The sequence below is a fragment of the Eutrigla gurnardus genome, assembly GCF_963514095.1.
Source record: "Eutrigla gurnardus genome assembly, chromosome: 16".
NCBI classification, from domain to species: domain Eukaryota; kingdom Metazoa; phylum Chordata; class Actinopteri; order Perciformes; family Triglidae; genus Eutrigla; species Eutrigla gurnardus.
Genome location: NC_139927.1, coordinates 15,894,619 through 15,919,693, shown reverse-complemented (window position 1 = coordinate 15,919,693; position 25,075 = coordinate 15,894,619). Strand labels below are relative to the sequence as shown.

At 40.9% G+C, this 25,075-nt stretch overlaps 2 protein-coding genes across 2 annotated transcripts; one reads left to right on the top strand and one right to left on the bottom strand.

Annotated features, from left to right (window-relative positions):
* Positions 1 to 718: 718 nt before the first annotated feature.
* frk (fyn-related Src family tyrosine kinase) lies at positions 719 to 13,454 on the bottom strand. The gene is made up of 8 exons (XM_084030749.1): positions 12,991 to 13,454; positions 9,943 to 10,064; positions 7,597 to 7,760; positions 7,310 to 7,478; positions 5,661 to 5,819; positions 3,150 to 3,331; positions 2,455 to 2,620; positions 719 to 2,332 (listed from the first exon to the last, which is right to left on the bottom strand). Exons 1-8 carry the CDS (start codon positions 13,383 to 13,385, stop codon positions 2,124 to 2,126), a joined length of 1,566 nt encoding a protein of 521 aa, XP_083886875.1. The 5' UTR covers positions 13,386 to 13,454; the 3' UTR covers positions 719 to 2,123.
* A 4,044-nt stretch (positions 13,455 to 17,498) lies between these two features.
* Positions 17,499 to 23,592, top strand: gja1b (gap junction protein alpha 1b). The gene is made up of 2 exons (XM_084031316.1): positions 17,499 to 17,611; positions 20,312 to 23,592. The coding sequence occupies exon 2, from the start codon at positions 20,328 to 20,330 to the stop codon at positions 21,492 to 21,494; it is 1,167 nt and encodes a 388-aa protein (XP_083887442.1). The 5' UTR covers positions 17,499 to 17,611; positions 20,312 to 20,327; the 3' UTR covers positions 21,495 to 23,592.
* Positions 23,593 to 25,075: the final 1,483 nt, after the last annotated feature.

Here is a 25,075-nt window from a genome sequence, read left to right as displayed (position 1 = left end):
TGTGCACTTTAAAAAAAAAAGGGGGGGGGGGGGGGGGTGGAAAGCAAGATTAAGGCACTTCCGTGTTGGCTTCACTTTTCAGAAACCGAGGGGAGAAACATGGACTTTGATCATTAAGGCATTTAACTTCCTGCAAACACTGATAGTGAGACGATGACGGCAACAGGTACAGGTACATTTTCTGACCTTAATCGTTAACGAGTAAAAAAAACAACATCCATCTATGAAACAAGTTGTTGCCAGTGTACAGTTGTAGTTTTCAGCCACAAGGGGCTCCAGTGCTCCACTACCTTATGTTCTAAATATGACTTAAAGCATTCATGTTACATACAAATGATTTTTAAATTTACATAGCTAACCAATAACAAGTAGCTGTTTTGGGAGTGCATGGAGAAAATAAAACTCACCTCAGGCCGAAATGAGTATGACAACAATAAACACATTTCCACCCCACAAAGCTTGTTTTCACAGATGAAAGAATACATATATTTTTTGTGAAGTCATCAACAGACAATAACAAATAATTAAAATCATACTTAGAAAATGTCTCTCTAGATTTCTTTGGCTCTGTTCCCTCTCAGTATGTAGCAGTATCTTGTTTCCATATGATGTTATGAACTAAATTCAAAACAAGCTTTACATTAGCAGCTATGCTCCTAACCAAAACAAATCACCAAACCCAGATGATAGTAAATATAAGTCATTTAATGTATAAGGGATAGTTAAAGATAAAGGATACTTTAAATACAGTAGGATTATATAAACACTGCCGTGGTTATAATGTACAATTAATGGGATTTTTGTTCTTGACACTAAAAACATCCTATAAAATCATCAGAGCCTGAGATAATCCACCAAGTTCCATCCATCAAATGCTTAATTATGTGTCAAGCATCTGATTGGATGTGGCATCTCTTGCAAGTTGTAGCAACTCGCGTTCAGAAAGAACGTGGCCACAGATCTGAGAGCAGTGTTTCAGCGTTTATCAAAAATCATTAAAAAAAAAAAGAAAGAAAAGGGACATTAAGACCAGTGTTGTTCAGTCATTGAGCTATTATACCGTCTTGCATGAAAAAAAAACATGCTTTCAACTAATGTACCCCATAATGAGAGCAGATAAGGGCGAGTGAACTGCAGATGTCGGTGTAGTGACACAAGTAGCCACTAGGGGCAAAATTAGAGTTTTGGGCACTGGGAGAAAATAATTATTGGGCCAGCAAGTACTGGATGTGTAAATATCAGCTTAAACATTCTTCATATCAACTTCAAGATGATCAAAGTGTCCACATGCAGCTTTAAATATTAGTTAAAATGTAAATATGTTACGTTCCACTCATTTTTGTGCACTAATTGCTAATTTTCAAGCTCAAATTAAGTAATTTGGGAATTACAATATATCTAAATGCGTGTGCATGAATACATTTTCCCTCCAGGACACCTGCAGGGCTCTGTACAACCCTGATCATCTTTTTTTGTTGCTGGGTTTTTGTTCTTGTAGGAGTTATTACTGTGGCCCAAAGAGCCTGGAGTGAAACAATTTGATTATGTAAAGGAGGGCGTGGACTCAACTCAAGAGTGAAATAGTTTTTATGCAAGCCTTTGTTAATAGGGAGATAATCTTATTGTTCCTTCATTAAGTGGGCCTTCTGGCTGCCGGGACCAAAGACGGTCTCCTACCTTTGAATAATGGAATAATGGAAACTACACATGCAGTCAGGAATGACCGGCACCTGCCGCTCTCTCACAAGACACAGAGCCGCACAGGCTGAGCGTAAATTAACATGACTCACTCCTCTCAGGTAGCTTCCTGTCAACAGCTCGGCAGGAAGCCAGTGGAAAGAATGTCGACTGCAAGTAGAACCAGTCCGTCGAGATGGGCAGACCTCGCCGAGCAGCTTTCAGTCTCTACTGAAAGAGGTTTCTTCCAATCAGGTTAAAGTGTTGCTGCGGTAAAAGCTTCCTCACAGATACAAACCCGCCGCATGCAGATCAAACGACGAGGATTTTAAATCACATTTAAATCTGATACTTCATAAAAACATCAATGTTTGGATTCAGGCGATTTTGATTTCAGTGCAGAACTAATGTTTTGTGTGTGCCTCTTTCTTTCCACGGGTCTCCGTCTAGTAACGGGCGGCGTCGTCGTAGGAGGTCACGTCCAGGTCAAAGAAGTCCTCCAGCTTCCAATGCAGGGTCTCGAAGGTGGGCCGATCCTGTTCGTCATGCTTCCAGCAGTCCAGCATAATGTCGTACATGATTTTAGGACAGTTGGGGGGGCAGGGCATCCTGTAGCCCTGGGGAACCTTCTGGACCACCTGGTAGTTTGTCATGGCTGGAGGGATAACAGAAGGACAGTGTTGAGACCGTGTTGGTACTTCAAATTCACAGAATAAAAAAAATACGTCCCGTGTTGTGTGAATCTCAATGTTGAGTGAAGGATGAAAAGAGTCTCACTTGGATAAGGCATCTGGCCAAACGTCATGATCTCACACAGCAAAATCCCAAAGGACCAAATGTCAGATTTGATGCTGAACTTGTTGTCGTGGATGGCCTCCGGAGCGGTCCACTTCACGGGGAATTTAGTTCCTTCTTTGGCTTCGTACACATTTTCATTCTCTTTCTAGAAACAAAACAAGGCACACAAAGTAGATTTTTACTGTCTGTTTGATTGGAAAAGCCACCTCCGGGTGTGAAAAGTGCAGTCATTGCAGAACTGCTTTAAGGCCTTTAAGGGACTCTGGAGGCTTTTTGTCATGAGATTAATTTGAACGTCGATAGACTTTTTCAAACTGTTGTTTTGGTCGGGGAACTTCCATACAGTAGGAGAAAGAAAATTCTATAGTGGTGACTAATACATGACTTGTATGTGAAACAACCTGTGTGGCTTGGTTTGCTGAGTATTTATTAGGTTGTGTAATGTATGCCAGTAACTGAGGGCAGTTCATTCTAATTAGTGGGGAATGCTGACTGGCTTTCACTTCAAGGTATTAAAATACAGTAAACCTACCAAGCTCCATTGCACAATAAGTTGATCAAAAGGTTCCTTCACTAAAGTATTTCTTTAGCGTCCAGTTTCATTTGGTGTGATTACCTAAAAGAACTGACACTCGTTAAACAGTCTTCAACACCACTTTAACTGTCGGACCCACCATGAAGACCCTGGCGAGGCCAAAGTCGGCCACCTTGCAGATGTTGTTGTCACCCACCAGGACGTTCCTGGCTGCCAGGTCCCTGTGGATGTAGTTCTGCAGCTCCAGGAAGGCCATGCCTGCAGCCACCTGGGCAGCCATCTCAATCTGGTCCGAGATCCGCAGCGTGGTGCCCTTGTCCTCTGTGATCAAGGAGACACGCAGTTAATCAGTCACAGCCGTGTTTAAAAGGGATCGCAGGTGGCAGAGAATGAATTATGATAAAAGAACTGTATATTGATTTTAAGAATGTATTGGACAATTTGCATTATAAAAGGTGGCTAAAAAAATTGACAAGAAAGAAACTTTAAAACAGCTACAAAAAGACCATAACTATAAAGAGATACAAAACAGTGACGGACACAAAGACTATGAATATGGACTCAGAAGAACCACAAAGTGGCTCAGATCAACTACAAGGACAAAATGTAACAACAATGAGACCCAGAATGACATTAAGGAGAGCCGTCGTGACTGCAAACAGACACATAATTACAAAGAGATGCAGCTGCAAAGAGGCACAAAGAAACTAACAACCAATGAAAAGGGGCAAAGAGACCAAACCACAGAGATGCATCAGGTCTACAGAGATTATGAAGTGTGTTTAGCTCCCATGTAGAATCGATGATGAGGCCTTTTGCATGTCTGTGCCAAGGGACCCATTGTCTCATAATCTGCCCATGACTCAACGATTAATCATGAACTGCACTCTTTTAGATTGCACAATAGGCAATCACTCACATTCATGACTGAGCAAGCGAAAATTTAAGGAGGTGAAGTTTTCTTCTGCGACCATAAGCTTTGTCAAATAAACTGACAACTGAATGTACTCGGCCGTGGAAGATTCTCCATCATTCGTTTCTCTGGCAACAATAGAGACGTTGCTGCTGGTGTCGGCTCTGTTCACTCAGCTACAGAGGATGGCGTCGCTTCGTTTTTGGAGGTTTGAAAAGATGCATTGGAACAAGGTTAGAATGTTCAGTTTACATCGAGACGATTTTTAATGATGCTGATTAAACGGTCTAAATTATTTTACTGATTTATATCAACGAGGGTCAGCTGAATAACAAACATCTTTCTGTATGACTCATTATGACTCGGGGTTTATTGATGGTTCTATTGCAATCTTTTATGTATTGACTACTTTTGGTCCACCATAACATAATCTTTTCTTAATGCTATTCAAGTTGTGATGGGCATTAGCGATAGCTACTAAGATTGCATTAACACTTGAAGCTAACTAACTAATGAAGCTAACTTTGTTAACAGCTTCACACCAGAATCCAGATGGATCCAGATCCAGTAAGATTCTGCTTTTGTTCATCAGAGCCATCAATCGCTTCTCCACAGTCCAAATATGGTCACTTCCTTCACTGGTTGCAAAAAATCCAAGATGGCGACAGCCAAAATGACCAACACAAAAACTGTAGTCCACAAACCAACGAGTGATGTCATGATGACTACGTCCACTTGTTATATAGTCTCTGACTCAATACTCCCCTTTTACAGGTTTACATACTTTTAATATTCAATATGCTTAGAACAAAATCAATAGCAGTTACAGTCTAGATTCTGGCGTTATACTTTCTACTTGTGACTTTGAACACATCCTCGTCATGTTCCAGCAGTATAGTGTGTGTAGTGAATTATGGCGGGTCACCACAAAGACCGTCTCAGGGCTGCAAACATCAATTTCACATGAGCGCTCCTTAGAGTGACACTCACTCTAAACATGATGGAAGAGACTCTACATCTCACACCGGCATGCCTGTCTTACATGTGGAGGCAAGGACGAGGTCCAACCTGAACCAGATCAAAAGGTCTTTTCTCAAATTACAAACCCACATCATGACCACTATGTCTACTACAGCTCAGTCAAATACAAATAATCACTCAAAATAAACGTAAACATAGATTTACTTAGATATTAGCTTTACTTATGCAACAAATCTACTTGGTTAGGTTGAGGAAAACAGCGGTGTTAGTTAAACACATCAGTTACTTAATTCAACTAAGTTGACATAAGTCAACAGTGGCTACACACAGGGAACAAACAGTGGCCTGAAACTCCACTCCCACCTGCCACACAGGAATCTTTTTCCTCGCACTTTACACCACATGAGTCGCTCCGATCATCTAATAATCCGCAGTATACTTTCTTAATGTAAAAAACAAAGCATAAATAATAGTTTAAGATGAACTGGAATGAACCTGGAATACCTTTTGCACACAAGGAAACTGATTTATAGGCCACTGGACTAACCTCCGGCCGAGGCCGAATAACGTCCACGATGTGAAATATGTGCAGCTGGCATCAGAGTTTTCATTTAGAAACCGTCGGATCTGAAATGGTTTGGTTGCGGCGAGGTGAATCGAGTGCAGCCTGACCCGTACAAACAAGCCCTGGACTCTGATCCTGCCATGAAGCAGCAGCTCATAATCACACGGCTGGGCGAGAGAGAGGAGTCTTACTGTTGAGGTACTCCAGCAGGCTGCCATTGCTCATCAGCTCTGTGATGATGTAGATGGGCTCCTCCATGGTGCAGACGGCGTACAGCTGGATCAGCTTGGCATGCCGCAGCCTCTTCATGATGTGAGCCTCTCTCAGGAAGTCCTCCGCGTCCATGGTACCTGCGACAGGCGTTCAGTGATAGAGTTGGTCACATCTTTGGTGATACACAGTATGTTTTATACACTCTTACACAAATCATTGGGTTTTTCCTGTTGGTGGACAAGTGTCATACATTGTTTTTCAAAGAAGACGCAGCCTGCTAAAAATTGCATATGAAAGGTACATTTGTGTTGATTTTTGGTGGCCCTTGTGGACAGAAGCGGTAGCGTTTTGGTGCTGGTTGCTGCCTGAGGGCCTCGTCAGGTCTGAGCTGAAGGAGTTTCTGGTGAACCTGCATGATTTTGTTTGATTACGCCAGATCCAACCCGGTGCCACCGATGACGAGCTCTTAGAGTTGTGACACAAAAATGGCCAACCTTCTCGCCGATGGTCTTTTTTTTACTTATGTATGCAGGTGTAACTTTAAATAAACCCAGAGAAAGGAAGTTTCTACTACAACTAATGAGACCCACGTGGAATGGAAAGCTGAATGCAACCGAAAACTTCTGTCAACTACTGTCCATAACATTGGGTGGGTGTCATGTCCTTAGTTTAGGTCTCACCTTAACCACACTTCACTCTCAGTGACAGTAGGACTTTCTTAGGAGGGTCCCTCAGGGCTCTGATTTAGGGCTGATTATCTTTTAAAAGCTCTTTCTTGGGAGCATAGTGTGCAGACATTTCTTTCCACTGAAAAGCAACATTTCCAACAAATCCCAGAAGGCATCTTTGGCTTCTTATATATTTATGACCTCGGTTGTTTGGCTTCATACACTTAACCAGTGACCTGTGTACAGAAAAAACGCAGTGGTCTCCGTTAGCTTACTTGGGACAAACGGGACAAGGAAAATACAATCCTGCTTCATACAGCTCAGAAATTAATTCAAAACTATATTTTATTATTATTATTATTATTATCTCTTTCAACACATTTTTATACATTTATAAAATGTATAAATGTATAAAAATTCAGCAAAACTTTTTCATACTCTCGCGTGAAACTTGCGTCATGGCATCGGCTGGGTAAACACGGAGGTGGCGTCTACGCTGCGGTAGCATAGCAGCCGAGGATAGAAGCTATCAGGCAAGTGTTCTTTTAAATAAACTCCTGGTGTACTTACAAACTTTAAAATGCCTGGTTTTGTGAGTACAGACCCTATGTGTACTACTGCAAAAATGCTTCCAAGGGGGTATTTGGCTGGATGCCTTGGTGGAAATGACCTAAGGTGCATTTTACTCCGAACCATCACTTTAAGGTTGCTGTGTGAACTTTAATTGGTACCGAAACAGTTTCAATTTAAATCTGATGACCTCATATACGACCTACACGAGTTAACGAGAAATTTGGCCATTCCAATGTAGTAATTCTTGCCTTCTGTGTTAACCGTGTTAGTTACATATTGTTTCCACTGATCACATCCTCTACTGTTGACATGATTGAATCGACTTGCACTTCATTTATGTTTCTGTTTTAACACCTTCAGTTAGGGAAAAGGGGGCATTCGTGTACCAGGTTTGAGGGTCTTCACGGCGACTGCTGTGGTGTCGTTCCACAGGCCCTCGAACACTTCTCCGAACTGACCGGCACCAAGCTTTCTCAGCAGCTTGATGGACTTGCGGTCGATCTCCCATTGGTCCACAGTGTTGTATGACAAGCCGTGAGTCTGTGGAGCCTCCATCTACACAGACGGGACAGTTCACCGTTTACCAAGACGACAATGCCACGTATTAAAAAAAAGTGAAGTTCAGGAAGAAAAAAGAAAATTAAATGATTGTTCAGTTCACAGTGTGTCTTACCTTTTTGCATGGTTCTCCCAGACGCACACAGAGGCCATCGGCCTGCTTGGAGTAATGTTCCACCAACTCCTCCAGTGTCTCAAAGGATCTGGTCTTCGACACATAGTAGTGACCGTTGTCCAATTTCTTCAGCTTGTAATGCTTCACCCTCCCACTGTGCAGCACTGCAAGACGAGCAGACATCAGAGATCCACTAGAGAGTCAAATACTGCAGGAGCTTATCTCAAGTGTTTTGATCAAAGCTAGAATCCTTTATTGATACATGGCTAACCATATATTTCTATAACTCCTTTGAGTAGCTATATACAGCATGTCATCATGGTGGAGTGTGTCGAGATCGGGAGCATCTCGATTGCCTCAAGAGCTCTCAGCGCAACAATGCTGGCTCACAGCTAACGGTGCTAACAGCACAAACTATGGTGAACGTGCTAACAGAGCTAACGGTGTTAACCTGAGGGGAAACCTGAGGTTGGGTGCTACGCTGCCATGGCGAAGCGGTCGCATGGGGCAGCATTATCAGCTGTAACCACCATATGAAAACCCTGCAGAGCAAAAGTAGAAAGTCTAATGCATGATCTAGACTGTAGCTGCTATTGATTACATGTTTATAAGTGTATCAAATAATGAAAGTATGACTGTAAAAAAGGTGAGTTTGAGTTAGTATGGTCCAGATGCTACATTAATGCTCTTAACTGCATTTACTGTCGTTTAAAGAGGTGATAAATGATGAGAAGTGTTAATGATACCCAGATGGAATAGAAATAAGTAAACAGTAACAAAACAAGCTGAAAGGAGCTAAAGAAGTTGGAGCTGAAGAGAAGTGCATATGTGGCAGTGGAGAGGTCATGGGGTATTTTGCTGCTCATTGAACAACATGTGGGAATAGGAGATGGAGGAAATATGCAAGACATTTGTTGTAATGCCCAATCTTTCTTTTTTTTTTTTAATGCAAACTAATTTCAGAACGTTTTTTTACAACTGTGTTCCTATTGACGGTTATCAGCGTGTGAATTAAATAATATATAAGATTGAAATGCTGCTTTTGGATAGTGGCCAATATTAGAACATTAATAACTGCTCTATTAACGCACACAGACTAAAAAGTAAATATTTCCATCCTTTTTTCCTTTGCTCATTTTATTGATTCAATTAAATGGAATCAGAGTGTAATATGTTTTCTCTTGATTGACACATTAACTCAGTGAATCGACCTGCGGTTTGTGGCTCATCAGCTCTATTGAATGAACATGGAAAGCTTTTGGGTCCAATGGAAAAAACGAGGCAGGAGTGAAAACAAAAGGCCGATAAAGCAGAGAGAGATAAAGTTATCACGCTACTTTATGGGAGCACAGACCTCTATTTGTTTAACTTGATGACCTTGAAGCCATTAATCATTTGAGTCAATTGAGGATAAGAGTGCGTCACTGAACAATGCCGGGGGGTTTTGGGAAGTACACGGAACGCAGAATGCTAACTAAACTAGCATGACGAGGAGTAATACATTTTAAACCAGGAATTAAGACTGAATATTTAAGAGAAGCAAATGTTATTTGTTCTTCGTAATGACATGCTAAAGGTTTGGCAACAATCTGCCAAAAAGTATCATGATACAGGAGTTACAATTCAAAATATTGGGATAAATTGCAATACTGTAAGCTAAGGAATATATTGCAAACTTAAAAAGCCAAGTTTAGGAAAATTTAAAAATCTCTAGAAAGAACATATCACAGTAAGTATAAAAGTTTGGTTAAAAATGCTTATTTTATGCAATGAGAACAGTGGGATCTCGATTTACATGAATCAGCTATGCTTTATTTTGATATGAGGATTTGAGTATAAAAATATTTTCTTTATTAAGGAGCGATAGTAAATCCATCCAGCTGTCATTGGGCGAAGGCAGGGTACACCCTGGACGATAGTAAATATACAACAAAAAAAAAAATACTGACTGAACTACTAATTGGTTTCCTGTTTAGAAAATCTACTAAAAAGAGATTGTATTTTTAATTAAATATTTGCTTTGATCAACTTCTTTTAATGATTTGTAGTTTCAAATTATACATAAATTGCTTGGAGTTATTGTTAGGAAGTTAAACAGCTCATAATTCAATCCCCAATCTCTAATTTACATTGCTCGTCAAAAACAACGTTTTAAAAGATTACAATAATTTGCATCCATGATTTTCAGTCATTTCTCAGGGAATCGTTTCAGCCCTAGTCCCTGTAACATCCAACATCCTAACACTACTGCAATTTGAGCCACTGTCTGCCACACAGCTTTTGAGAATCGATACCGTATTCCACAACATAATATCATCACAAAAACTCAGTTTTATCAGAGCTTACCGGAGAGGGAGCGGTCCCCTTGCTGACTTTCACAGTTTCGGATGAGGAAAGCGCCTTGCTCGTTCCCTTCTGCCAGCAGCATCTTTTCTGCATCCAGCCTCTTTGTTTCGGGGAAATACCATCTGCAAATCACAATTTCAGGTCACTTCTGAATCATAAATCATAATTTAAAAATAACAACCGTCAGGGGGCCCAAAGGTTCACTGGTACTTTGATTGATTGTGACTTGGGTCATTAGAACTGTCTGTCCCACTGAAACAGTGTAAAAGTCAGGAAAAGACAACACTCGTGCCATAATAGGGATGCAAGATCTAATATAATACGTAGTCTCGTGTCATGAGGTCGATATAACAGATATATGCCCATTCCTACTCCATTGTTGTCCAAAACTGTATTTATGCACTGTATTTACTGTTTATTTCGCTTGAACCCCATTTACATACACGGCACCAGAGCACCGTGTGTGTCAATCCACCACTGAAAATAGTGCCCTTCAAATGCACTAATTCCTACTGTTTAAGCAACAATTGTTTAAAACTACAGTGCTCAGCTGTTTTAAAGTTAAGTTCAGGTAAGCGTCTTAAAATGATAAAATTACAGGAAATAATCAAGACCAGTTTAAAAGATTAACATCTTCAGTCGGTGGGTTTGGGGCTGTCAAAGTTTGACACATTTTTGTTGCTTTATTCTTTTCATGAGATGTGTTGACAATAACTACAATTTAGACTAAGATGGGCTTCATCCCTTAAGACTAGTTATTATTTCAGTTGATATATTTATTATCCCAAACAATTTCATGACTACAAACTAACTTCTACATACATAACGAGGCAGTCAAGTTATTCCGCCCCCGGTCTCCTCCGCAGGTTAATCTGGTCCTGATTAAACAGAGAACAGCTACAGATTAAACCAGTAGTTTAGTCCAGATGTGATGTAGTGAAACTATGATGCCCAGACTGATAGCGGGTGTCACTGTAAACAGGAAAACCAGAATACAGCTGAAAAGAAACCGGTTCCACTGAAAGCCAAGTCGACTGAGAATCACAAAGACGGGCTGAACTTCTTTCTATAAAAGGAAATAGTAGCCTTTTATTTTATATATGAAAACAAAGCGTGGGTAGGTTACCACATAGCGTAGTATCTGAGCAATTAAAAAAAAGTTTGCTAAACCAGTTTCTGTAACTTTCCAGGGTGACATCATAGTTACATAAATGTACCTTCAAGAAAGATTCCTCAAACAAGGAAGTGAGTTGCCTCAGTGTAGAAGTCAGAGATTTTAATTTTGTTGCACTACATAAAATACGTCAGTAAATAGCACTCTCTGTGTCTTACAAAAGTGGTGGTTATCAAGTGCATTACCATAATCAACAAACAATCCTGTAGACAACCCTGCAGAGGAGCAAAGCTAACCAGCTGCATCTCCGAGGGTTGGTCCAGATATTGTCCATTATTAACTGCTCTCTTTCTCTCTATTGTTATGTTGCCGTCCGACTTTAAGCATGCCATGTACCTGCTTTTAAAGAAACCCTCTATATCTCTCTGTATGAGTCATTTATTCATCTCTAGGCTGCCGTTTTATCAACGGTTTTGTTTCCATTCAAGCTGACGTTCTTTTCAGAATTGTGTTTGTTTCCGCTCCCGACAGCCCTGAGACAGCTCCGATTAAACTCTTTGATGGCCTGCTGCTCGTAGACGACACAGGCCTGTATTGTGTTTTGACTCTCCTTCACCTCAGTGGACCATGACATCAGCAGTTTGAAAATCATGCCAACCAGGAACTCCTCTGTGATGCTTGGAAATGTTTCCTTATCTTGTGCTCCTCTATTATGTGGGGTCCCTCAAGGCTCTATTTTGGGTCCCCCCCCCTCGCCCACCTTATACATGCTACCCCTTGGGCAAATCACGCTTGACATCACATTGATTTCCACTACTATGACACTTAACTGTATAATTATTTATAGACTGGCACTGATGTGTCCTGTATCATGCTGTGCCTCACTGAAATAAAAAATTAGATGGGATATGAACAGACTTGATAGACTTGATCATTGCAACACACGTAAGTCTAGTACCAGCAGGCGGAAAATACAAATACTTAAGCTGAATGACAACCCAAAACTTTTGCTTCTGCTATTGGAGACCAAATTGTAAAGGACTTTGTAACTTTGTTTTGGAAATATGATTTATTAACTGGCTAAATCAGACTACGAAGCATCATTAACGCAAACACTAGTCCAACTTTATCTGAAGTCATGCGACCGTGGTGTATCGTTTATAGCCCAACATTAGCTTTTTGACTTCTGCCGATTGCGTCACGCTTACAAAGTCATAAGAGTGGTATTAACGTGTTTGGATTGTCTCGATGAACAAAATGTGTTTTTTGGCCACAGGGCTAATTCTCCATAATCCAGTTGGCTTTCTGTGGGAACCAGAGCAATGCTAACTTCCAGGTTGCCCATTAACAATGTCAGACAGACAGAAATAAATAAATAAATAAATTATCCTTCTATTTATACATTTCTAAAATGCTGTAGATGTATAGTTTCTGTTCCACAGCTGTAATTCCCTATCCCGTCTAGTTTAAAGTGGCTCTACTAGATTAACGTTATTATTATTATTATCAGATTATTACTTTTTGGTTAATTTTTTTTTTGGTAAACTGGTTTCATTTGGAAACATTTCCATGACTGGCTATCATTAGTTGTGAATAAGCTGCATTTATCTACACATCTTCTACAACACTTTGGTAAATATTGATTGTATTTTTGGTGTGATACAGAATATTGTGTATATTTTCCACCACTATCCCCTCCAGTAGGGTTTCTACACCTGTCTGTCTGTCTGTCTGTCTGTCTCACTCTCGTTCTCATGTTTTTGTGCCTATACCTTCATGGGAATTATTAACCTGTAAATCTCTGTTTCCTGCTCACAGACAATCATTAACCAGTTCAACCCGAGTCTTTACTCTGTGTGGACGTTATTCAGCAGAAAAAGACAGAACATTATGATGATGATCATGATGATGATGATGATCAAATGTCTACTTACGGTTCTGCATCAATGCTCTCCACGGGCGCCACATAATTAGCGGGGATGTACCCCTGTTTGGAGGCCGAGACCCCGGTCAGGGCTTTGGCAAACCACCATTCACCAGCACTTTTATCCAGAGCCTCCAGAGTGTCCCCGGCGTTGAAGCTCAGGTCCTCCTCTGTCCGCGCGGAGTAATTATACTGAGCGATGTAATAAACCCCGGCTTTGGACGTGGGGAGCCGCGGCAGGGTTCTTCTTGTGTTAAAGCCGCCTTTTGTTTCAGCCACGGGGTTTACGAAGACCGAGTCAACTTTGTCCTCACGGCCGGCGGACTCGCCTCCAGACTGGTCCGGCTTTTTAAAACACGCCAGGAACCCCTGCCAGCACGCGGAAAACCTCTTACGGATCTCCATGGCGCGGCCGTCAATCACAGCGGGTCACTCCGAGATGGGGACACGCGGAAACCGTTTCTCCTGCTCGCTCATGATCCACATTCAATAAACTACATGTTTTATAATCCCAGCAGGACCGAGCGGCGCTAGTCTTTGACCTCAGCCCGCGCGCACCCAGCAACGACGCGCATCTACCGAAGTGTGAAGTTTCCTGGTTGGGGCCGCGAGGTCACGGTTCATGTTCCAGGATGACAATCACCTGCACCTGCTGAGGAATGAGGGAGCGGCATATGCTGGTGACGTACAGCCGCGCCCTCTGGCGGCCGCGTCGGAGGACTGCAGCTGGGACAACAGCTGATTGCTCAGGGCAATCATGTTATCCCAGCTGTGGGGATGTATTACTGTCAGGAAATACAAAATAAAAAAACCCCATGAAATGGTTATGAGGTGAGTGATGTTATAGCAAGTACATCTTTATTATATAGACACAATTATCGTATCATAAATCAAAAATGATGATGTAATGGCTTTAAATCATAGTGAGATAGCAAGCTATTTTGAAAGTATATCTTTGAGACCAGGCGGCCTCCTGGTCTGAAAAGTGAAGCTAATAATGAAGCGCCTCAAACTCGCCACCCCCCTCCATGTGGCTCTACCACTCCCTCTTCATGTGAGTCTGTGTTTAACCCGATATTCAGATGTAGTTCTTCAGAACTTCACAAGACTTTAAATTGAGTTTTGTTCATGATCAAACAAGTCACTTAGTTTTCATTGACAGCTGTAAATCACTGCCATTATAGTTGCTTGCTTGTGTGTAGCCTGCTGTTACTGTAAATACGCAGCATCAAGTCACATCCAACTGTGTGTGGAGAGACATCCGGGCACAAAACAAAACACATCTCCCTCTGACTCATCATTGTGAGTTGTACTCCCGGGTAGGATGCCTTCTCTGGCAGGCCGTAGGCTCACACACTGGTACACCTTTATATGTAAGGCAATTCTTGGACTGCTGCCACACTACCTATGTGTTTTAATCAATCGGAAAAATACTGGACAATATGCATTGCGCTCCCAGGACTTTTTTTATGCTCACTCTCCCAAATGCTCTGACAGATATTGAGAAAATAGCATGTGGGTATTCTGCTCCATCGGCCTGGAATGTATTGCAGAATACTCTGAAAATCAAGGAGCTTGTCTCATTAACAGCTTCCAAATCAAGAGTTAAAGACTTAGAAGCAGATTCCATAATATGTCAATGTTTTAACTGAATATAGGCTCCATAACTGGCTCACTTCTTCACTGATTGTTCTTTTCATGGAAATCTTAATGTTTTAAATGGTATTTGTTCTCGTCTCGATTTGTATGTTTGTAAGTGTGTATTTGCAGCTGAATGTTCTGGCCAGGTCTCCCTTGAAAAAGAGGTTTTTAATCTCTACGGGACAAACCTGGTTCAATAAAGGTTAAATAAAGAAATTAAAAACCATGTGGACGATATGACGATAAAGAGACACAAACAACAGCAGAAAGAGGCTGAACAATGATAAAACCTGTGTGTTTTGCTACAATGTAGTAGAGGTGGTGGGGCCTGTTATGAGTCTGTGCCCAGGGGCCTGTTTGACTCATGATCCACCAATAATAGTAAGTAAAATGAGGTAAATGTAGCGGTGTAGAAGTATAAAGTACCATAACACTTGAGTAAATTGTCATTGTCTTTATTCATACATGTTAATGTTATTCTTTAAATGGTGTCTTATATTTGCCATTTGTGTGTTAATTGAATTGTTTTCATTTTAAAAGTGTGGATTGATGTGGTCTATAATGTTTAACGTACGTTTTATGAAGGTGTAATGTTTAGTGTATGTTTTTAAACGGTGGACTTGCTGTGCTTTATGACACAGTTGATGGGGATCCTATCACAAACTATGCAGAAGTATAAGTTAAGCATCGAGAGCTGGCAGAATAAAGGTATATTAACTTTACTGTGGGAGAAGAAACACAGGACCAGAAGTGTTGTTAAGAAGCTAAATATAAGCTGAAAATGACTTACATGGCATCGTTAAAAGCACACAAGGAACTTTACTTTACGCACAATACTGTCCAGTCTGTCCAATCTGTCTCGCTTCCAAACAGTGTGTGTGTGTGTGTGTGTGTGTGCCTTCATTCCCATCGTTAAGCCACTGAACCCATTAAACCCTAAATCATGTGCAGTCTCTTTAAAACCATGTTATACTACAACATTCTACACAATAGTGTGTTTCCATACACACTCCTGCATTGTATTACCTCCACCACTAGATGGTGCTGTGCACCGGCCCAGAGCAGTATGGGAGACAAGAGGTTTCATGGAAAGTTACAAACGGAGGAACAGTTCACCGTCAACAGGTTTGTGTTTGACTTTAGGAGAGGCGCTTCAATTAATAATAATAATATTAATAATAATAATACAATTGCAATGCAAAAGAGCAGTAGGCTTTACAAAATATTTATTCATTAATATTTCTAATATATTACAGAATAATAATGCAAAACAATTAATAACACAGCTGTATTAGGGAGGAGCCATTCTAAGAAAGCTTGAATCGAAAACAAACTAGAGCGACAAACGATCACAGGTATGACGTAACAGTACAAAGGGTTAAAGGGGAACATTTTCAAAATTCCTTCGGTCAAAAATATTAGTAAACATGAACAATTCTCTCCCAAATCTAAAAAAATGCGAGGAACAATGAATTGGAAGAGATGTTATAGATGAAACTGTGAGCAGCCGGAGAAATTATTTGAGTATTTTCCTACAATAAATAAATATGTAACATTTAGCAGCTCCACACTGTCATGTGGTAGATGTAATGCTTCAACACTGCAAGAAAACTTCAGACTGTTTTAAGAATCCCTGTCTCCCACATGCAGCCATTGAGTCTTATTTTATGAAAGTGAAGATAAAGAGATATTTTGGTGGAGCTTTATTCTGGAAACAAGGAAGAAAGAAGTAGAAGTTACTTTATGTTACCATGTTTGGTCTTATGGTCTTTGTTTGGTCTTTGGTCTTTAAAAAGAGAGAGATTTTCAGACTCATTAACTGGTTGAATGACTTCATTAAATCAATGTAAATTAATACATGTATGCCTATTTATTACAAGCAATACTGGTAAAATGATTCCTTTAAGTAGTATCAATACCACAATTAAAAACTATCCTCCAGGCAAAAGTCCCATATTTGAAATTCTCCTAATTCAACTTCAAGTATCATCAGTCACATGTTCTTAAAGGGACAGTTCACCTCTAAAAACACATTTATTCTTATATGTTTTTGTGTATTGAGCACCACCCGAATACCATTTAGTCCCATTTTTATTATTATTATTATTATTATTATTATTATTATTATTATTATTATTATTATTATTATTATTATTATTATTATTATTATCATTATTAATATTGTTATTATAAATATTATTATTTTAAACCGCTGTATTTATTGATTTCAACGTATGATAAGAAACAATGTGGCAATATTACAGTAAATAAATAAATTAATAAAGTACATTTTGATATGTTATATAGTTACTTAAAAAACGTTTCTATCTATTTAGTGCCATTAGATTGGAGAGACGACTCGAAATCTCCAAAACTAGATAACTTACACTATAGATGGATGAAGAGCACTGAGGGCAACAGGAAATAAAGGGTTTTATTCATTTTGGGGTGAACTGTCCCTTTAAGTATCACCAGGAAAAGTAGTCAATGTGATGGAGGCTGCGTTTCAATCTTCTAAAAGAAAAAACTAAACTTAGATGCAGTAAAAGTGCACATCTGATCACAGTAGTACATGATCACAGTAGTACATGATCCGTGAAGTACAACAGTCCTGTATCTTCTATGTATTCTGAAGGAAGCCAGATGATGATGTGTTGTGAATGAAAAAATAAACCAAACTCCACACCTCTCTCTCTCTCTCTCTCTCTCTCTCTCTCTCTCTCTCTCTCTCTCTCTCTCTCTCTCTCTCTCTCTCTCTCTCTCTCTCTCTCTCTCCTCCCGCGGCTCTCGGTCCTGACGTAGAGATCAGGTGACTTGTAACTTCTCTGACGGGACCGTTATAAGGGAAGTTTGACAAGTCCGCCTCAGTTTTTCCTCCGCTGGTCCCAAACTTGGATTTCAACTTTTCTACAAGTCGGCGGAGAAAGTTCCCTCTGTGCCTCTCTTCCTCCTCTCTTGCTCCTCTCTTCCTCCTCTCCGCGACTCCTCAGGTAAGTTCAGCTTTCTGTTAGACATGTAAAAGTTTGTGTCTAAAGGAACTTTTTTTTTTTTATTCCTCATGCAGTCCCGTTAGAAATAGACGCTCCGGTGCGCTCCGGACTACTTTATAGAAGTTGGACAACTTTCCTCCGCTGTTTGAGAAAGCGCTCAGTTTGGCTATTTAAATAATAATAATAATAATAATAATAATAATAATAATAATAATAATAATAATAATAAATTAACAGAGAGATGTAGCCTATTGGATACATTCTAGCTGAATTGACCAAATAAAGGCGCACTGAAGCCCTGAGAATGTCTTCTTTTCTTGTCTTATCGTCCATCCTGTTGCTGTAACTTTCTGCATGTTTGATCGCACAACTCAGGACCTTTAACTTCAGGAAACTCTGTTTCATATTTAAAGAATCTCCATAAGCCAAGCCAAACATTCATCAGTTGCCCCATGACCAGAGGAAACTTTGAATTTAGAGCGCTCAGTCATGTTCAGTTTGGACCCTTCCCAGTGATTTCTGAGGGTCTCTGTTGGTCCACTCATTGTCTTGGAGTCTATTGTTCTCTTCTGTCCTGGTCATTTTCACCAGACAGACTCACTCATGTAGAAAGTGGCGGGATGTTCTCTGTCTAATATCAACACCTACAAAAACACTTTTCTTCATGTGCTTCTCCCGAAGGCTGAAGATTCACACAGACATGATTTGCTCTGTCATTCTGTAGATTTATTATCAGGTTTATTAGAAGATGAGTGGGAGCGCATGCCTTAATGTGGCACCATGTGTGGTTGCGACTTTTCCATATTAAGATTCTCTCTGTCGTAACAAGGACTTTATCTGTCGGGAGGCTTTTCTTCTCTACCTCATGACATCTGCTCCGACCTTTTAACTGCTCCCCTTCCGTTACTTTCATGTCACAGTTGGAGCAAAAGATCCGCTTTGAAGTCTAGAAACTTTTCCATCAGCTTCCTGATCACACTGCTGATTTTAAATAGAATGGCTGAAAGCAGATTAAAACTCCCTGAGGTTTGTTGTTACATTAGTTGAATCTGAAGTCCCAGAGAACATCACCTTTGATATTTGTACTGATTATAACAAATTCATTTCATTTCTTGAAGCGTGTTTTGTGAATTCCCATTGATGAGGACTCGCTCTGATTAGCTCGTCACCAGTGATTTTCTATTGTTCTGCTGCAGCTCGGAGACTCCAGCAGACGGCCGTGGCTCACTCTGACCGAGGAGGGCGCTAAGCTTTCTGGAGAACGAGACGGCGTAAACTAGTTTTGCATCCCATTTAACCGTGGCTCTGCTTTAATCACAGTCAGATAAAAAGTGCAGCTTAGCTTTCAGCGGGACACCCAATGGAAGAGGAGGAGCTGATGTCATGTTGGGGTAACTCTGGAGACTGTTAGGACACAATGACACGGCTCGTTCAGGGACATTCGCTCGTCTCTGCCGTCCTCTGAAGCAGTCCAGCTTTGCATCTTTTATCTGAGACACTGCAGACACTTTAGTTCCTGCACACTAGGGTGAGGAGTGGAGAGGCACATTTTTAAAACTGTGCCAAGACAGCAGGTTCCTCACCTGGCATGACCTGAGGAAGAGCTGCTCTCATGTGGCTGGACTCTGGGTCGGTTCTGTTCCAGGAGAGCTGACCGGGTTCACGGCTTCCTCACAAACTTGTGTTAACTTCCAATTCAATCCAAGCCGTGGTTTTTGGATGAATATATGATGTTTAAGCTTTTCTTTAGGCGACGTGTCACATTTTCACGTATTCCCGGATTCACAGTGTTGCGTAAACTGAACAAAATGTTTTTTCCGGCCCTGTTCTCAGTAATTGGATTAGCTTGTGTTTTGCATCATGAAACTTCCAATTTTGTCTCCGTTTAATCACGTACCGCTGCCAAATATCAAGAAACCCGAGGATGTCTGTGACACGTCTTTATGCATTATGATAAACATGCTTATAATGTGTTATCATCTGCTTGTAGCACTGTATAATTATAGTTATACGCATTTTAATGCTTCATAACAATAATCATAATACAGTACAAAGCATGACTGGACTAGAATGACTGTGTTCTTGCACAGATTTACAGATTTACTACACAGATTTAAGCAATGACCTCATATGGCGAATTATAACCAGCTTGTGATGTTTTTATCTGCGTTTAAATCATTACGTTACCCAAAGCACTCAATGGCAACTTAGAATAATCACATTCTGATGCATAACAACAGATTATAGAGATTGTAATGAATTATGAAAAGATTATGATATATTACAACAGTAGGTATTATAATACTTTATGATCTTTGTATTATATGTAGTATGACCTTATAAGTCATTATGAAATGCTTTATAATGTGTTGGGATTATTGTTATAAAGCATAATGTATGAGTGCGTGTGTGTGTGTGTGTGTATATATATATATATATATATATATATATATATATATATATATATATATATATAATGTATATAGTACACAGATTATAACACATTATGGGTATGTTCATAGTGCATTTTAGATATAGATTTTATTGCAGATTTGGATAAAAAAACATTTTCATATCGCCCTATACCTATTTATGATGGACATAGAAAATGTTATTTTTTGTGTAAATCTGAACTCATAACTTATAATCGTTGGTGTTCTCTGTAAATGTTGTTAACATTGTTCCTTTTTGCTTCCCCAGCTAACACTCTCTGAGAATGGGTGACTGGAGTGCTCTTGGTCGCCTGCTGGACAAGGTCCAGGCCTACTCTACTGCCGGCGGGAAGGTCTGGCTGTCGGTCCTCTTCATCTTCAGGATCCTGGTCCTGGGTACCGCGGTGGAGTCCGCCTGGGGAGACGAGCAGTCTGCGTTCAAATGTAACACCCAGCAGCCTGGTTGCGAGAACGTCTGCTATGACAAATCCTTCCCCATATCCCATGTCCGCTTCTGGGTCCTCCAGATCATCTTCGTGTCCACGCCCACCCTTCTCTACCTGGCTCACGTCTTCTACCTGAACAGGAAGGAGCAGAAATTCAACAGGAAGGAGGAGGAGCTTAAGGCGGTGCAGAACGATGGAGGCGACGTTGACATCCCGTTGAAGAAAATCGAGATGAAAAAGCTCAAGTACGGCATCGAGGAGCACGGCAAGGTGAAGATGAAAGGAGCTCTGCTCAGAACCTACATCGTCAGCATCTTCTTCAAGTCGACGTTTGAGGTGGGCTTCCTGGTCATCCAGTGGTACATATACGGCTTCAGCCTCGCGGCGATCTACACCTGCGAGAGGTCCCCGTGCCCCCACAGGGTGGACTGTTTCCTGTCCCGTCCCACGGAGAAGACCGTCTTCATCATCTTCATGCTGGTGGTCTCGCTGGTGTCCCTGGTGCTCAACGTCATCGAGCTGTTCTACGTCTTTTTTAAGAGGATCAAAGATCGTGTGAAGGGCAAACAGCCGCCCATCCTCTACCCCAACAGTGGCACCTTGAGTCCCACCCCCAAAGAGATGTCCACCACCAAGTACGCCTACTACAACGGCTGCTCCTCCCCCACCGCCCCGCTCTCCCCCATGTCCCCCCCAGGCTACAAACTGGCCACGGGGGAGCGGGGAACCGGCTCGTGCCGCAATTACAATAAGCAGGCCAACGAGCAGAACTGGGCCAACTACTCCACGGAGCAGAACCGGCTCGGCCAGACCGGCGGAGGAAGCACTATTTCAAACTCCCACGCTCAAGCCTTTGACTTCCCCGACGACACCCACGAGCATAAGAAACTGTCCTCGACGGCGGGACACGAGATGCAGCCGCTGGCGCTGATGGAGGCCCGGCCCTGCAGCCGGGCCAGCAGCCGGATGAGCAGCCGACCCAGGCCAGACGACCTGGACGTGTGAGCCCCCCCCCCCCCCCCCCCCCAACTCCACGTGGCCGGCGGGATGCACGGCCGCAGCCGGAGAATCAGGAAACACTCGATCTCGAAGACGCGGGGCGGACCTCAATCACTGTCGTCAGCATAGAGACTCTTAGGCACTCCAAGAGACATTCAAACTTGTTACGTAACACTGTCAAAGGTACAAGTTACAAATAATTTTTTTTTCTTACCATAACCTGTTAGTGGAGCTGGAGAGAACAGAACAGCCACAGGAAATGACGCGAGTCCAACAGAACAGAGGACCACGTCGGTCCGGTTTTTATTCACAGAGGTTACTTTTAAAAAAACTGTCTTTTATTTTCCCAATTTCATAACCTTTCTGCTACCATACCTATTGATGACAGCATTTTACTTAGCAGTCATAGCTGATTTCTGAAGGTTTGGTGATAACAGTTTGCCTTCTTAGTTACGTCTTTTCTTTTCTTTCAACAGTTCATTACAGTTCTTTTTTTTAAAAATGTTTATCAGTGATCCCTGTCCAAGAGATAAAGTCTCCACATCTAAACAAATCTCCACATTTCTCAAATGATCAACGGCATCCGGTTTAGAGTTGAAAGAGTAAGTTGAGGGTAAACTAAACTCGACTCACATGAAGGTTTTCTTCACTAAAAGCATTTAGTTCGTCTACTTTGTTGTTAAAGATCCTGGGAGAGGAACATTGTTTGAACAAATGACCAATGGTGCTGTGTTTCAGGTGAGGACGGGAGGAAGTATGAATAAAAACCACACACACACATGAAGACAGTTTGATGGACACCTGCATTGAGTTGCTCTTGCAGTTTGCTTGCATACTAAAGCAGAATTTATCGCGTGAATCAACATAATTATTAATAAACGTTCTTCTCTTTTCTCAACAAAGACGAGTTATTGTCCAGACAAATAGAAAAGTGTTTCCTACTTGGCTCATCCTTTGCGTAGGACTTACAGCCAAGGTGGGTTCATGGGGGGGAGAATGCTTCATATCTGTTGTAGTGATTATTTATTGCTTGGCATCTGTAGGACACCTACCACTAAGAGGAACATTTGACTACTATCCAGTATCTCTCACTCACAGAAAACATCATCACATTACATTAACTCCCCACAAACTGTATATTTATTGACAGTAAAAACGTATTTTTTTCCTCTTCAGTAAATTTGTCAGTCAGCATGGACTGTTGTTTCCTGATAAACTTTGAATTTATGTGGTGTTATGTTTTCATTTCGTGGTTTTATTTGTCTTTTTATTTGGGGGGGGGTGTAAGAGTGGCAGGGCTGATCTCTGATCTGCTTCCATGTGGCTTCCATAAAGAAAGGCTTTATTACTGTGCGTTATCTTTTTTTTTCTCCATCTTTTTTTTATGCGGGCTGTAGAGAAGGCAGTAGAATGATTATCTGTTATATTTGAGTGAATGATCTTTTTCGTTTATTTTCGTTCTGTAGGTATTGTTTTTGTTTTTCAGACTCAATGTAACCTTTGCTGCTTGAGAAATAGATATTTAGTACTGTAAACCTAACTGTGTCACAATAAAAAATTTGAGTTTTTAGAAGACTGCTTATAGATCTGGACTAATATTTAGTCAATTATATTAAAATATATGCCAATGTAGCTCCACAACTATCAAAAACTAGGATAAATCTCAATTTGGGCTTTTTTTTCTCTTTTTATTGTAATTTTTGTTTTTTAAATTGTCATTTGTGCATCATTTTGTCGGTACTTACATGTGTCATGGATCTTTCAGCTACAATGGCATTTGCACTGAGATCTTGGTGATAGAGATGTAATATGATGCACACAGTTAGTGGTAAAAGTTTTCTGATACACATGTTACTAATTTATTTTATAACACAGAAATCACTACAGTGCATAATATCAGACATCCAACCGCTGGTTTCATTCTGTGAGAGATGTCTTCCATTGGCGGAACAGGAGCAATTAGTCATTTGTTGCCATAAATCAGACTATGCTAATCCATGGGGATCCACTGTTGTACAGTGTAAGTGCATGATAGCAAAACAAAAAACTCATTAATTGTATCTGTGAAAAGCTATTTTAACCAATAAATATTTTTCTGTCTTAATCTCTGATTGATTGCTTTCATTGATCGTTTTCTCTTTCCACGGTGGGTTGAATGAACCGGTTTCATGTTACGACCACTCAACGCACTTTACACTACATGTCAACATTCACCCATTCAAACACACATTCATTTGATTCATATAGCCCTAAACATCCTCTGTCCCGGGACGGGTCATCAAAAAAGGAATAACTCCCTTTTTAACACGGGCAAAGGGAAGAAACCTCAGGGAAAGCAACAGTGGAGGATCCCTCTACCAGGATGGACATAATGTATCATGTTTACAGAATAAACAACAACAATTACAACATAGTCAATCCATAAGACACAAAGTATACATGTAATGTGAGTTGTAATAGCAGTAATACTAATACTATTATAAATAATAGTAGTAAAAGATGACTACCAATGATACCAGCAGCAATAGATATAATATAGTGTAATAATATTAAAGCAGAAGTATATCGTATATAATATAAATATAAAGTCTCCTGGGAAGAAGCAAAGTTAGTGACATTAGTGGCATTCATGGAGAGGAGGTATCAGAGGAAGTTCCCTGGTCGTCTAGGTCTTAATCAGCTTAACTCAGGGCTGGTTCAAGACAAGCCTGAGCCAGCCCTGAGTGTGAGCATAGTGGCTGCCATGCAAGGTGCCACCTACAATGACCTTCGGGGGGGGCGATTTAGGGTTCACGTGAACTCGGGGAGTCGAATCTTCTGTTTAGAGGACGACCCGCTCTGGCTCTGAACCACAGCTGCCACAGATGTTCTCGTCTTTTCTGGCAGAAAAGCGACCGCAGGGAGCCGGGGAACTGTGGACAGACACAGAGATGCACAGTCACTCACAGACACATACATGCGACCGATGGCATGATCTTTCTGGGGAAGATAATAGGAGCAAATAGCATCAAGCAATGAATGAGTAATGTGGTTCACTACCAGGATATGTACATTCAGTGTTCAAATTATGCTTTTTAAAAAAAATCTTGCATCTGGTTTAAAGTCGAGCGTGCAGAAACCTTAAAAGCACAGCAACCAAAACCACTGTGGGTTCTAGGAATCATGTCCCTAAATTGTCTGCATGATCGTAGGTTGCAGCAAAGCGGCTCCGATGCTGAAGTGCAGTTGTCATGGCCACTTGAGCCTGGTGGTCAAAGTTCAAAGGTCCACACATTTTGACCAAACTCATGAATAAATATGACAATTTCACACAAATGTCTAATAGGATAAAATGATGAAGGGGTGATGACATGGAAGTAAACTCCAGTGATGGAGGAATACAAACCATAAGGTGGTGATTCTGGGTTTGTGAATGTCGATGCATGTTTTTCATGGTTTTGTTCCAGCTGTTGTGTTGCTGCTTCTTGTCTCATATTCTGTGGTCAAGTAACATTCATTGTTGTAAAAAGGTCATCGACATTTTTTTTTAACTCCAGTAAAAAATGTGTGGCTTCAGCTTTGCCGACATTGCATGATTTAAGAAAAAA

What these genes read in the sequence shown, in the direction of transcription:
- frk (XM_084030749.1), bottom strand. Translation starts at nt 13,385, where the DNA reads ATGGAGATCCGTAAGAGGTTTTCCGCGTGCTGGCAGGGGTTCCTGGCG. An exon ending in AGGGGACCGCTCCCTCTCCG is followed by an intron (nt 7,761 to 9,942) that starts GTAAGCTCTGAT and finishes CTCGTCTTGCAG; the next exon opens with TGCTGCACAGTGGGAGGGTG. An exon ending in TGGCCAGATGCCTTATCCAA is followed by an intron (nt 2,333 to 2,454) that starts GTGAGACTCTTT and finishes TTATCCCTCCAG; the next exon opens with CCATGACAAACTACCAGGTG.
- gja1b (XM_084031316.1), top strand. Translation starts at nt 20,328, where the DNA reads ATGGGTGACTGGAGTGCTCTTGGTCGCCTGCTGGACAAGGTCCAGGCC.